The sequence below is a fragment of the Spermophilus citellus genome, assembly GCF_964194105.1.
Source record: "Spermophilus citellus genome assembly, chromosome: 1".
Classification (NCBI taxonomy): domain Eukaryota; kingdom Metazoa; phylum Chordata; class Mammalia; order Rodentia; family Sciuridae; genus Spermophilus; species Spermophilus citellus.
Window position 1 is genome coordinate 181,788,258 of NC_138182.1, and position 12,960 is coordinate 181,801,217.

At 33.4% G+C, this 12,960-nt stretch overlaps 1 protein-coding gene across 3 annotated transcripts in view; it reads left to right on the top strand.

The window, feature by feature from the left end:
• Window positions 1-12,960, top strand: part of CSNK1A1 (casein kinase 1 alpha 1) — a 42,372-nt gene that overhangs the window by 20,504 nt on the left and 8,908 nt on the right. For 2 of the 3 annotated variants that reach the window (XM_081303393.1, XM_081303394.1), the window contains exons 4-9: window positions 2,124-2,222; window positions 4,583-4,666; window positions 8,699-8,838; window positions 10,779-10,857; window positions 11,079-11,153; window positions 12,130-12,236. In XM_081303393.1, the coding sequence (XP_081159519.1) occupies window positions 2,124-2,222; window positions 4,583-4,666; window positions 8,699-8,838; window positions 10,779-10,857; window positions 11,079-11,153; window positions 12,130-12,236 (584 nt within the window). The remainder of the gene's footprint in view (window positions 1-2,123; window positions 2,223-4,582; window positions 4,667-8,698; window positions 8,839-10,778; window positions 10,858-11,078; window positions 11,154-12,129; window positions 12,237-12,960) is intronic. The other variant, XM_081303395.1, reaches the window with a different exon arrangement.

Here is a 12,960-nt window from a genome sequence, read left to right on the forward strand (position 1 = left end):
TTAAGTGACCTAAATATATTGTTTTTCTTCCTGTAAAAGTTGCTGCTGCATTCAAAGGTAGTATTTGTACATTTATACATATGCTTTTTTGAGGGTGTAAGTAGTTTAAGCTGGTTTGGCTTCAAAAGACATTTGTCAAGGTAAAGGAGTATGATTAAAAAATCTGTATATCCAAAGCAGTAAAAGCTCTGGGGGAAATGGGGGCAATTGAAAAATAGAAACCTGACACATACTAGTGAGAAGAGTAAGAATACGTGAGTAGAAGGAGAACGTTGGCAGGCTCTGGATAGTGAATACATTTTAAAATGCCACGTCTAATTAAGTATTTTATACAAAAGACAGTGTATTTGTTAATTTGAAAATAAAAAACTTTTGTTTTATTCAAGATACCACAAACAGTCAAAAGACAAATTTTTAAAACTTGTACCTATTTACATAATAGATGAAAGGTTGTCTGTTTTATACAGGCTCCTAAAAATGAATAAGAAAGAGTAAGCCAAAAGAATAACAGGCATCAAGAGTATAGTTTAGCAGTTCATAAAAATGATAAAGTGGTAGGGACCTAACAAGTGAGGTAATACTTTTTATCTGCCAGATCTAGAAAGAATATTCTAATATACTGCTGGTGGAAATGTGAATTTTGTAGCCTATTGTGAAAGGTCGTTGGATGTTATCTATAAAAATTAAAAGCATATAGATACTCTTCATAATCTCAGCTGCTCTGAAGGTTTTGGCAAAAAGATCACAAGTCTCAGATAAGCTTGGGCAACTGGTGAGACCCTATTTCAAGATAAAAAGGGCTGGAGATATAGCTCAGTTGGTAGAGTGCTTGCCTTGTATGCCCAGGCGCTGGATTCAATCCCCAGTACCACCACCACCACCATTCCCCCCCCACCCCCCCAAAAAAAAAAAAAAACTAGGGATATAGCTCAGTGGTAGAGCTAGGTTCAGTTCCCATTACCACCAAAAAGAAAGTGTTATATATATACCCTTTAACCCAGGAATTCCTGGGTTGAGTTATAGCCCATGGTGGGGGGGGGCTGCTAGGTAAGGACATATATCTAAGCATATATTAATAGGTTATGACTATGCCACAGGATATTTATAGCCATTAAAAAGAACATTTAGCTCAGTGGTAGAACATGTGGTTACTATTAGCATGTGTGAGGCCCTAGGTTCATTCCCCAGCATTACTACTACTACTACTACTACTAATAGAGCTATAATGTTTGATTTAATTTCCAAGAAGAGCTTGTTAGAATGACATATTTAATACTCAACTTTTGCATAGAAGTATGTAAGCACAGAAAGAAGAACAGGGTAAAGACCCAAGGCTTCTAACTCAGTTTGAAATAAAAATAATAACTTTTCTATCATTAGTCAGTACCCCAACTCCTAAGTCTATGTGTGTGTGTCTCTTTGTGTTTGTATTTTATAAGAGTAGCATGGAAATGGGTCTTGGTAATACCAGGCTGGTTGTTTTGTGATGCTGGGGATCAAGCTCAAGGCCTCATGCGTGTCAAACAGGTGCTGTACCCTTAGCCCTAGTAGGCTGTTTTTAATATGTTTCCTTCGCACAAGAAAGCCTTTATTTCATTTATTGTGACAACTGAAGTAATTCCACATATTGTATTAGTTTTTATAATTTGAACATACTGACCACCAAATCTATCAGGTTAGACAAGTGTTTTTATTTTTTTATTTATTTTTTTTTTTTTTAAAGAGAGAGTGAGAGAGGAGAGAGGAGAGAGAGAGAATTTTTAATATTTATTTTTTAGTTCTCGGCAGACACAACATCTTTGTTGGTATGTGGCGCTGAGGATCGAACCCGGGCCGCACGCATGCCAGGCGAGCGCGCTACCGCTTGAGCCACATCCCCAGCCCCCAGACAAGTGTTTTTAAACATTAATACTGAAAGAACAAGCCAAAGGGCATTATAGGTTTATGTTTAGAAATCTGTCAAGCTAGAAATAAATGGAGAATTTTTGTTCATCCCATTTAACTTTTTCTAATGCTCTTGTTGTAAACTTTAAATAATTGAGATACAGAAATACTTGAGAAATAATTTGTTGGTTTCTTTTTATCACTTAATTCAATTAATCTTTCTTTTTTTTTTTTTGCAGATGATCAGTAGAATTGAGTATGTGCATACAAAGAATTTTATACACAGAGACATTAAGCCAGATAACTTCCTAATGGGTATTGGGCGGCACTGTAATAAGGTTAGTCAAATGCTCTTTGCATGAAAAACAAAGAGTAGAATATTGACAAAAATTGCTTTCATAAACTTCTTTATCTTTAAGAAGCCATAGTAAAAAATTGCTGTTGATAATTGCTTTAAAAGATTGTGCTAGAAGGATAATCCGCTAACTCTATTAACTTAGTAACTTGAAATATATTCTCTCCAACTTACCCAACTGAGGTTGGTTATCTATGTGGAAATATAAAATTTCATAATGAACTGTAATCGTCTGTTATTTAACTGTTGAACAGTTGTATCTATTTTTCATTCACTTGAATAGTGAAAACCTCTATATACTTTTCCTCCTGAATGCTAAAAATCAGATTTTAACCTTTGGCTCTAAAGTGTGGGTTTTGTAATATATGTGCTTGTGCCAGTATGGGAACCACTGACCCATCTTGTCACCATGGCGTTAACATTTGCTGACTGAGCATGGTTGATATTGAGAATTCTTTGGTCCTTGGATTTGTGTATATAAAAGGATAACTTTTGGGCCTTCTTCAAAAGTAGTTGACAGTTTCTTACTTGGGCGCCAAGTTGGGTGAGTTCCTCCCTGTCCCCTTTTAAAGGAAAAGAATAGACAAGTGAAACAAACATTCATTCATACAACAAAAGTAGTGCTTATTGGGATTGCTGAGAATGGTTCAACTTCTGGGGTGATTGGATTTAGCTAGTGGCGCATGATTATAGTTAGAAACTAATTGTTGAAATTTTTTCTACAATGATTAGTTTTATTGAGTGAACTGCTTTCTTTTATCCATTCACTGTTGAGCTCGGGCAGACAGGCAGCATTGGCAATGCACTAAGCATGTTAATGATCTGATAGAAATTCTCAACTTCAGGACAACTTGGGAACTTTTTTTGTTTTGTTTTATGTATGTTTTTTGTTTTGTTTTTGGAAGGAAGAGTCCCATTTGTTTTACTAAACTGTTAGGGAAAGTTGTTTTTAGGTCCAGCTACAAATGTTTACCTTTGTTTGCCTGTATGAATGCCAACTTGGAGCCATTACCATTAGAATTGGTGTTGATTTGTTAATATGTGAGATTGACCAAGTTTTAGGAAAGCAAACTTTTTTCATTGAGCTTTAAATTATGAAAGGTGTTTCAGCCTATGTATAGTTTAACATTCCCAAATTGCATTTTCAGAGAGTATTATGTTGCTTTTTTTTTTCTTTTTTTTTTTCTTTTTTTTAAGCATCCAGGTTCTTAATTGTTATTGTAAAACCTGGTGATTTAGCTGAAAAGATATTACTGATCTTACTTTTTTGGGCAGTTTTGTCAGTTTGCCTCTTCTTTTGACCAATTTCCCAGCCCTTTTCTTTCCATTTTCTTAATCCTAAAGATCTTTTATTTCCATATGATCCTTGTCCTGCATGTTGACAGTGCAGTACATGGTTTTTGTCTTAAATTTAAATGATGGCCTAGTTGATAACAATAATACTTAGGTTTAGTTGTTGTTTCCTCCTTAAGAATAGCTTATTAATCACTTAGTTACATTGGGAAGTCCACATTGCCCGGTGGTGAAACATTTTTTTAGGATCTGTGTCCTCCTCACAGTTATTAAAAAGAATTTCATGGAGATGTTTACTGCTACGTGGTTTCAGAGAGACCTTAGAAGTGAAGTGTTTTGCTTACCTAAGATTCAAGTAATAAATGTTGAGCATTTTAGATTAGTGTTTTTAAGTAGTTGGGTTTTAGTGTTTTCTGTATTATTGTAGTTTGAAAAATGCCAGTTGTATGAGACTGGATTCTTTGGTCAGCTTGTTCTAGTAGTTTTCATATTGGGGGGGGGAGTATTTGAGGTCAATTTTTATTAAATTTCTTACTTGGAAAATTGTTCTGAATTTGATATTTAGGAGTGGCTGCTCCAATCTTAGTGAATTTACTCATCTCTTCTAGTAATCAGCCCTGCATGCTTATGAAAATAAATTTTAAGGTGACTAAATGCCTTCTACCTCTTCCTTACTGAAGATTTTTTTCCCCTGTATATATAATCTTTTTTGGGGGGGAAGGGCAGATTGTGGTGCCAAAGATTGCAGATCTAAATTCCCTGTTTTTTATTTAAAAATTGAAGAGCCAAATGTCACCATTGCTATCCCTGATTCAGGCAGTGACACAATATAGTGGCAATAAAAACCTGAGTATTTTCTAGAATTCAAATGTTCTTAAGCATGTGATTCTTATTTGGAAATCTGAGAAGCTACAGTGCTTGGTGGAAGAAGGATGGCATTTGGCTACCCTGTTCTTTCTCTAATGCCTCGGTGTTGCCTGTCTGCGCCGGCCATTGTTGCAATGTAAGCAATACTGTTTGATGCACTGCCACCCTCTATTGTCTGTTTAGTGTTTAGAATCTCCAGTGGGGAAGAGGAAAAGAAGCATGACTGTTAGTACTTCTCAGGACCCATCTTTCTCAGGATTAAACCAGGTCTGAAACTGTCTCCTATTCCAACCTCAATCCCAAATTCATGTGCTTTTCTTTTTTATTGTTTTATTTTGATTATTTTTATTTTGTTTTAATTCTGGATAATGTAGATCTTGCTCAAGCACCCCTTACCGTTGGCATTATTCAGACATACTTGGCAAACATATAACATTACTAAGATGTTTCTTTGTGGCTTTTGCTTAAAATTTGTGAAGTTTAGAGAAAACCTAAATGGAAATAGAGTATTATCTTTATATCTCCAGCATCCATATGAGGAAAAGATACGTTGTTCTAGTATTAAAATTCTTTAGTTAATAGTAAACTTCAGATAGACTAGTTTTTAAAAATGTATTTGGAGTTGCAGAATACACAAAAATTCATTTATGAAAAATGAAACTCAGTACTGTAAAATGAATATATTCTGCCTCTCCTCTCTCCTCCTTCCCAAGTGAACTTCAGGTAAGTATAGGTCAGATTTCAGATATAGTGTTTCTAGAATTGAGTTATCATAAGTGTAAATTCTCAGCTTCCATCAAATGGATACTTAAAGAGCAGCATATGCTGTGGAACTAGAGGACATTATATTTTTAATAGTACAATAATAACATAATTTAAGCACTATTCAAAGTAAGTGGTAGATTACCATTAGTAATGTGAAAGATAAGTGAATGTATAGCCTGCTAATTTAGATTTTGATGACTTAGATAAACTACAATAATTTTACAAGCATTTCTTCATATTACTTTTGTGGAAGTTAGTTTTTTTTGTTTTCTACGTTAAAAACAAAGGAAAGTAAATACAATTTAGGCACTTAAATTTTGATGCTCCTGTACAGATGAATCTTTTATTTTTCAATTTAGTATGCACCGAAAAGCAGGTATTGGCATGAGGAATCAAAGAAGAGTACTATGTAGTGCTTTATTAATCCACACATATCTGAAGGACTATTTAAAAGATTGCAACAACTGGTTATTTTTATTCAGGCAAAGAAATACAGCTATTGTGATTGTAATCTTGATTCAGAAGTGAGAACAGATAGATAACATGATAGGTAATTTGGTTCATTATAAGATAATATAAATTTTTTTAAGCTTTAGAGCTTATTTTTACTTATTCATATATTTAATATTTGTGAGAATAATCTTAATAATTTACATATAAAATTATATTATGTTTTTATATTCTGTACATACAGGTTAACTAGGTTAGGAGGTTAAGTGATCTTTCAAATTTTTTAGAGTAATGTCACCTTGAGTTAGGAGAAAAATTGTTCCAAGTACTAAAAAACTAAAATTAGCAATAGTGTTTCTGAAGAAAATGGTTGCAATTTATCAGATGTTAACTGATTCCTATGTACCTTTGAATAGTTAAGCTGCATTCTTTAAAACAGGCAATACAAAGATCTTAGACAACATATAATTAGAAGTCCGCAGAAAAGCAGCTTGACCCACCAAAGAATTTTGCTTCCTTTTGTATATGTAAGCCTATATACGTACATTGTCTTAAGTTTCTTTGATACTGACTGTGCTTATTTGATTTTGCCTTTACAATATTTACAACTCTTAGTATTCTTGATACCACTAGTTTTATGTAAACACTTGCATTGTATGTTTATGTTAGTTTTTAAGTTGAAAATAGAGCTACTAAAAGAAGCTTTGATAAGTATCCACAAGTAATGAACTACCAAGATATTTTCATTTTTATTTCAAGCAGCTTTCCTTTCAGTTGTTTGCTGAAAATAGGACGCCTTTCTATTACAGTGACACTTCTTTTCCTGATTTATTTTTGGTATTTGTAAGAGAAAATTTAAAATTTATTTATTTTAAAGATTGAAATGTTTAAGAAGACAGTGTTTATATGTTTTTAGGGGGTTTTGTTGTTGTTTTTAAAATATGGTTTCCTTCTTTAGCTTTGTGGAAGGAAAGAACTATAGTGAATACTGGGTTTCTATAAAGCAATCATGGGTTGTGAGAAAGTGTCTTGTTATTGAGTTGTAAATGGAGCTATTGACTGTAGTTGCCAGATTTGAATGAAACTAACAGTCTTAATCATGTCAGGGCTGTTCCCTTTTTCTCCTCTGTTTCAAGTACTGAAGGATACAATCCCAGAAAATATCCCCTAGAGGAAGTTTCGTGTACTGATTACTCATTTAGCATTCAGGAATCCTCAAATTTACTAGGGGTTTTTTTGAAATACCATGAATTTGAATGTCCTTTTGTGTTAATTTTTTCCTGTTTTCTTTTCAATATGAATCTGCAGAACTTAATCATAATTTTTGTTTTGTTTAACAGAAGGGTATTTCACTCACTTTAATATTTGTGTACTGAACTGCTTTCATAATCAAGAGAAATTTACAGTGTGAGCAATTTATTTCTCTTAGTGTTTTATATCACTAACTTGTTCATATTCCTGAAGTAACTTGATTGCTTAGGAAGTTTAATCTTATTACTTAAATAACTTTCATTAGCCAATTACATTTTACTAATAATTTTAATATTCATTGTTTTTTAGTATTCTTAAATGAAAATAAGTGTCTCATTGTTGTCATGGTGACAGAAACTCTTTACCATGCAAAGTATAACTGAGAATAGTTGGTAGTACCTGGCTGAAAATACTCATTCTCTTAAGAGAGGCACTTGGTCTGAATTAACTTAAAGCAATAATTTGTATTCTTTTTGAAACAAACTCTTAACAATTTAGGCAAACGGGTTTTCCAGCACTTCACAGATTACAGACTGTGGCAGAAGGGACCAGTAGTAGCCTTGCAAAAAGAATTATAAAATTTAGGCCTAAACAGCCAGGAGCAGTGGTGTACACCTGTAATCCCAGTGGGTCTGGAGGTTGAATCAGGAGGATCATGAGTTTGAGGTCAGCCTCAGAACTTTAATATTTGACCCTTTATTTTGAGACCCTCTCAAAATAAAGTAATAGATTGTTCCTGGATTCAGTCCCCAGTATGAGGGAGGGAGAGATAAGGGTATAACTAGAAAAAAACAAAAATCCAGGACCATGTAGTATATAAGGGCAAATAGACCTGCCCTTCTTGATAATTATTATAGATATAACTTTATTACAGCATAGTATAATAAGTAATTTTAAGATAAAGGCCAAAATTATAAGTTTATTTGTTTTGTTTAAAATGGTAGGTAAATGTGAATGCATTCTGGATTTCTCTTTCATTAAAAATAGAGATGCTTCCCCCCGCGCCCTTCAAAAGTTTTCATTTCTGGAGAGTAAACTTATTTAGAAAAATCAGCTGTGTTGTAAATGAGCACCCTATTCCCTGGGTTTAGTTGAATAAGATAAAACTAAAAATTTTTTTCTGAAATGTTAATTTTGTTTTGAATAGGCTAATTTAAACTGCTAATTGTAAGCCACCTTGTTTTAATTGCTAAGTACTTTTTTTAGATTGACTTGTTAAATTTTCCAGAAATTTAACCTGGTCACCTAAATATCAGTGCAAACTAGTAGAGTATGTATGCTTATTTATGAAAGTCCTTTTTTAATTTAATTAAAAATTTTTGGGTTTTCTGGCAATATTGGATTTTCAAAGATGTCTTATTTTAAATGAGTATTTCATTGGCATTTTGAACAGTGGCTTTTGTAGGAGGAAAGAGTTACAGATAGCTTATGTCTAGATTCTGAAACATCATGTTTGTTTACAAATAGTAACAGGATGTCAGATTTCATTATGGCAAACTGAGTACTTGACAACTCTGCCATCAGGCATGTATTCATTTATCCACTATTTTATAAAGACAGAATCCTGAATTGGAGCCTGTGAAGTGCAGATAATTAGATTTAACTCTTTTTGTTTTTGTTTTGTTTTGTTTTTTGTTTGTTTTGTTTTGTTTTACTTGATTTATTGGTGAGGACTAGTAAAAGCTTTTAGGGATGTAAGTCTGTTCAGTATCTGTCCTGCTTATGAAATCTTTATTTTGACATATTTGAATATATAGATACATGCTAGTAAATGGATAAGAAGCAGTTTAAACAAGGTTGAAAACCTAATGTCTCTTTATTTCTCTTTTAAAGTTATTCCTTATTGACTTTGGTTTGGCCAAAAAGTACAGAGACAACAGGACAAGGCAACACATACCATACAGAGAAGATAAAAACCTCACTGGCACTGCCCGATATGCTAGCATCAATGCACATCTTGGTATTGAGCAAAGGTGAGTCTGAAAATAATGGTTTATCATAGCACAAGCTGTTAACAGGCTTGTGAAATATTTCAGTTAATTCTTCTAATATGTAAGGATGCCTCTTGGCTGAAGATGTTTTTTAAGTTAATATGAAATAACATCATAATTCTTTTAAAAAATACCTTTATGAGTTATTGATGGACCTTATTTATTTATTTGTTTATATGTGGTGCTGAGAATCGAACCCAGTTCCTCATACATGCTAGACAAGCGCTTTACCACCATGCCACAATCCCAGCCCTTGGCTGAAGATTGAAGAATGCTTTTAATTGTTTTATCTGGTGCTTTTAACCAGTGCAGAGAAGCTGATTATAGGAGGTCTGTTCCTTTTTTCATTTTTGCCTCTTTTTGGTACTACAGATTGAACCCAGGGGCACTCAACTACGGAGGTATATCCCCAGCCCTTTTAAACTATTTTATTTAGAAATAGAGTCTTTCTGAGTTGCTTAGGGCCTCATTAACTTGCTGAGGCTGGCTTTGAACTCAAGATCCTCCTGGCTCACCAGCCCTTTTTTATTTTTAATCTGAGAGAGGGTCTTACCAAGTTGCTGAGGCTGGGCTCAAATGTTTGATCTTTTTGCCTCAGCCTCCCAAGCTGCTGAAATTACAGATGTGCCCAGTGAGATCGTTTGTTTTTTTAAATCTATTTTTTTATGCGGTGCTGAGAATCAAACCCAATGCCTCATACATGCTAGGCAAGTGCTCTACCACTGAGCTACAGCCCCAGCCCTATTTTGACATTTTTGATTTTGCAGCTAATTATAATTCCTGTTTCTTTTTAATGCTGATTTTGAATATTTTATATTTTAGTTGTGCAAATTGTTTGTTTAGTTGTGCAAATTTTAGTTGTGCAAATTGCAATTTCTGATCTTTTTGAGTTTCATCATCTTATTACAATTGATTTTTTCTTCAAAACAAATATAAAAATAACATTTTTAAATATATGTATTTATCTGAGCTTGGAATGTAGTTCAGTGGCATAACACTTACCTAGTGTGCTTGAGGCCCTGAGTTTAATTCTCAGCACTGCAATAAATGAATGAATAAAATATGAATGTATGCATGTGAATAGATTTGTGTGTATATATAAATAATGTATATATGCATTCATGTAGATATTTAATTTACTTTAAAATGCTAATTTATTTCAGCATCCTAAAAAAATTTTTTTAATTGATTTTTTTGTGGCTGTGTTTTTGTTGTTGTTGTTGTTGTTGTTGTTGTTTGATACTAGGGATTGAATCCAGGAACACTTTACCACTGAACTACATCCCTAACCCTTTTTAGTTTTTATTTTTTGAGTTAGGATCTCATTAGGTTGAATAGAGTGGCATTGGTCTTGGAATTCTCCTGCTTTGGCATCCCTAAAGTTTATGAACTCCTGCAAAGTTTAGAAGTGTTTTGGTAGTTTGTTTGCAGTTTTCATTAACCTGTTTAGAGCATTGTTTAGCAACTTCTTTTTGTTTTTCTTTAAAAAATATATATTTTAAGGTTGTTGGTATTATAATTTTACATTTCATGAGAAAAATAATTAAGAGGTAATCCATCATAAACTTTTTATTACCTTAGCTATCTTCTTTATTAATTTTTTCTTTTTTTAGTACTGGGGATTGAATCCTTGGGGGGCTTTACCACTGAGCCACATCCCCTGCTCTTTTAAATTTTATTTATTTATTTATTTTTAAACAGTGTCTTGCTAAGTTGCTGAGGCTGGCTTTGAATTTAAGATCTTCCTACCTCAGCCTCCCAAAACACTGGCACATTACAGGTGTATGTCACCATGTCCAGTCACTAAGTATCTTCTTGCATAAGATACCAAATGGTTCTCTGTTTTCATTTGGGGAAAATGTTTTTGTGATTCCATATGTTTTCCATAATCCTATTCATAAAATTACGTTTCTCTTTTCTAGTCGCCGAGATGACATGGAATCGTTAGGATATGTTTTGATGTATTTTAATAGAACCAGCCTGCCGTGGCAAGGACTGAAGGTAAATTTGAATCAAATTACTCGAGTTTCATTTTATTTTAAGAATGGAAATAAAGGTGGGCAAGGAGGTTTTATCTAAAGTGAATTTGGCCCCACCCATTTTTACTTAATATCACATCTGGGATTCTAGTTTATATTTGTATGCCTAGCAAGCTGAACTATTAAAGGTTCTTCTCCATGTTACTGAGAAGAACATCAAATATTAATTCTTATTTTCCATAGGCTGCAACAAAGAAACAGAAATATGAAAAGATTAGTGAAAAGAAGATGTCCACTCCTGTTGAAGTTTTGTGTAAGGTAAACTTGCATTATGAGAATTACTTTAAAATATAAATGATATACGAGCACAAACATTTTATTTTCCAGTCCTAGGACTTAAAACTGTTAGCCATCTTTAAGTTAATACAGTTTTACTTTTGGCAATGGCTTAAGCATGAATCATTTTAAGTGTTTTGTTTTATATCTGGTTTGTTAAAAGTTTCTGATCTGTGTTTTAAAATGGAGGAAAATTAACAGGGCAGGTAGTTTTATTGATCTGTGAGAAAAATTAAGAAATACTGTCCTTATCAACATAAACTGATGTCAGTGAGGTAAGAATATCGGCAGTTGGCACATCATAGAATAGAGAAATGGGCAGACAGATCATAGCAATAGAAAATAGCAATTTCCCAATAATAAAAATATAGGAGACAGCTTGAATCACACTTATTTCTCTGAAATCTCAAATTTCATATAGAATGTGTCATGTGCAATATGATAGTGGCTGTTTTTTTTAAAAAAATCAATATATTACATTAGATAAATGTCACAAATATTCATAGTGGTTACTATGAATAGAATCTATAAGGTTATAATCTATAATATAATATAATATATAAATAGGTATACACTAACTTTTGTAAAATAAAGAAAAGAGTCAGTTTTACTTGGTGGAACACACCTGTAATCTGAACTATTGAGAGGCTGAGACTGGAGGATTACAAATTTGAGGCCATTCTGAGCAACTTGACAAGATCCTGTCTCAAAATAAAAAGTTTTAAAGAGGAACTATGGATGTAGATCAGTGGTAGGGTACTCACAAGCAGGGTATGTGAATTGTTTGTGAACATAGTACTGTAACAAAAGGATACATATTTCATCTAATATAAAAAGATAAATATAATGAAGTGGGTAGGATGATGGAATTTTTTTGAAATTTATGAGATGACCGAGTCATAATTACTTTGTCATATCTTCAAAAATAAGATTTTTGTCTTAATTCTTGAACCTATAGGGGTTTCCTGCAGAATTTGCTATGTACTTAAACTATTGTCGTGGGCTGCGCTTTGAGGAAGCCCCGGATTACATGTATCTGAGGCAGCTATTCCGCATCCTTTTCAGGTCAGTTTTTAAGGTATTTTTAAGAGAAATAAGTTAAATCTATTTTGATAATTGGAAAAAATAAGGGAGGTCTAACCAGTATGAACAAAAAATTTAAGAAACTGAGTTCTATAGGAATTGTTGGCATTGGTCCATTTGTAGTATAAATGTATTTGAGATGATTTTAGTTTGAGATAGAGATGGTTGAATCAAAGTAGAATCAACTTTTCCAGAGTCATTGCAATTTATATTAGATACGTGATGTCAGTGACCCCTAGATTTCTCTTTGGTACAAAACACTTATCAGTACCAAATTAAAAAGCAATTAAAATATCAGGTAGCAATGGGCTGTGATCGTGTAGCAGCAATGCCAAACCAAGGTTCCTTCAAAGTACCTATAGTACTAGTTGGAAGACGATAAGAATTGTAATCCTTTAAACAAAAAAAAAAAACAAACAAAAAAATCTTCCCAAGGCTTCCCAGACATCTCCCTCACAGACTTTAGTTCTATACCAATTCTTGCTTCTGGGAAATACCTCCTGTTACAAATAGTTGTCCGTAGGAAGAGAAATGTTGTAAAAGTTACCACATATAAGACAGAATAATGATGTTTTTTAAAAAGTGCCTCACTTTCTTGAAAAGTCAAGAAATATCAAGGGAGGCTGGGGATGTGGCTCAAGCGGTAGCGCGCTCGCCTGGCATGCGTGCGGCTCGGGTTCGATCCTCAGCACCACATACAAAGATG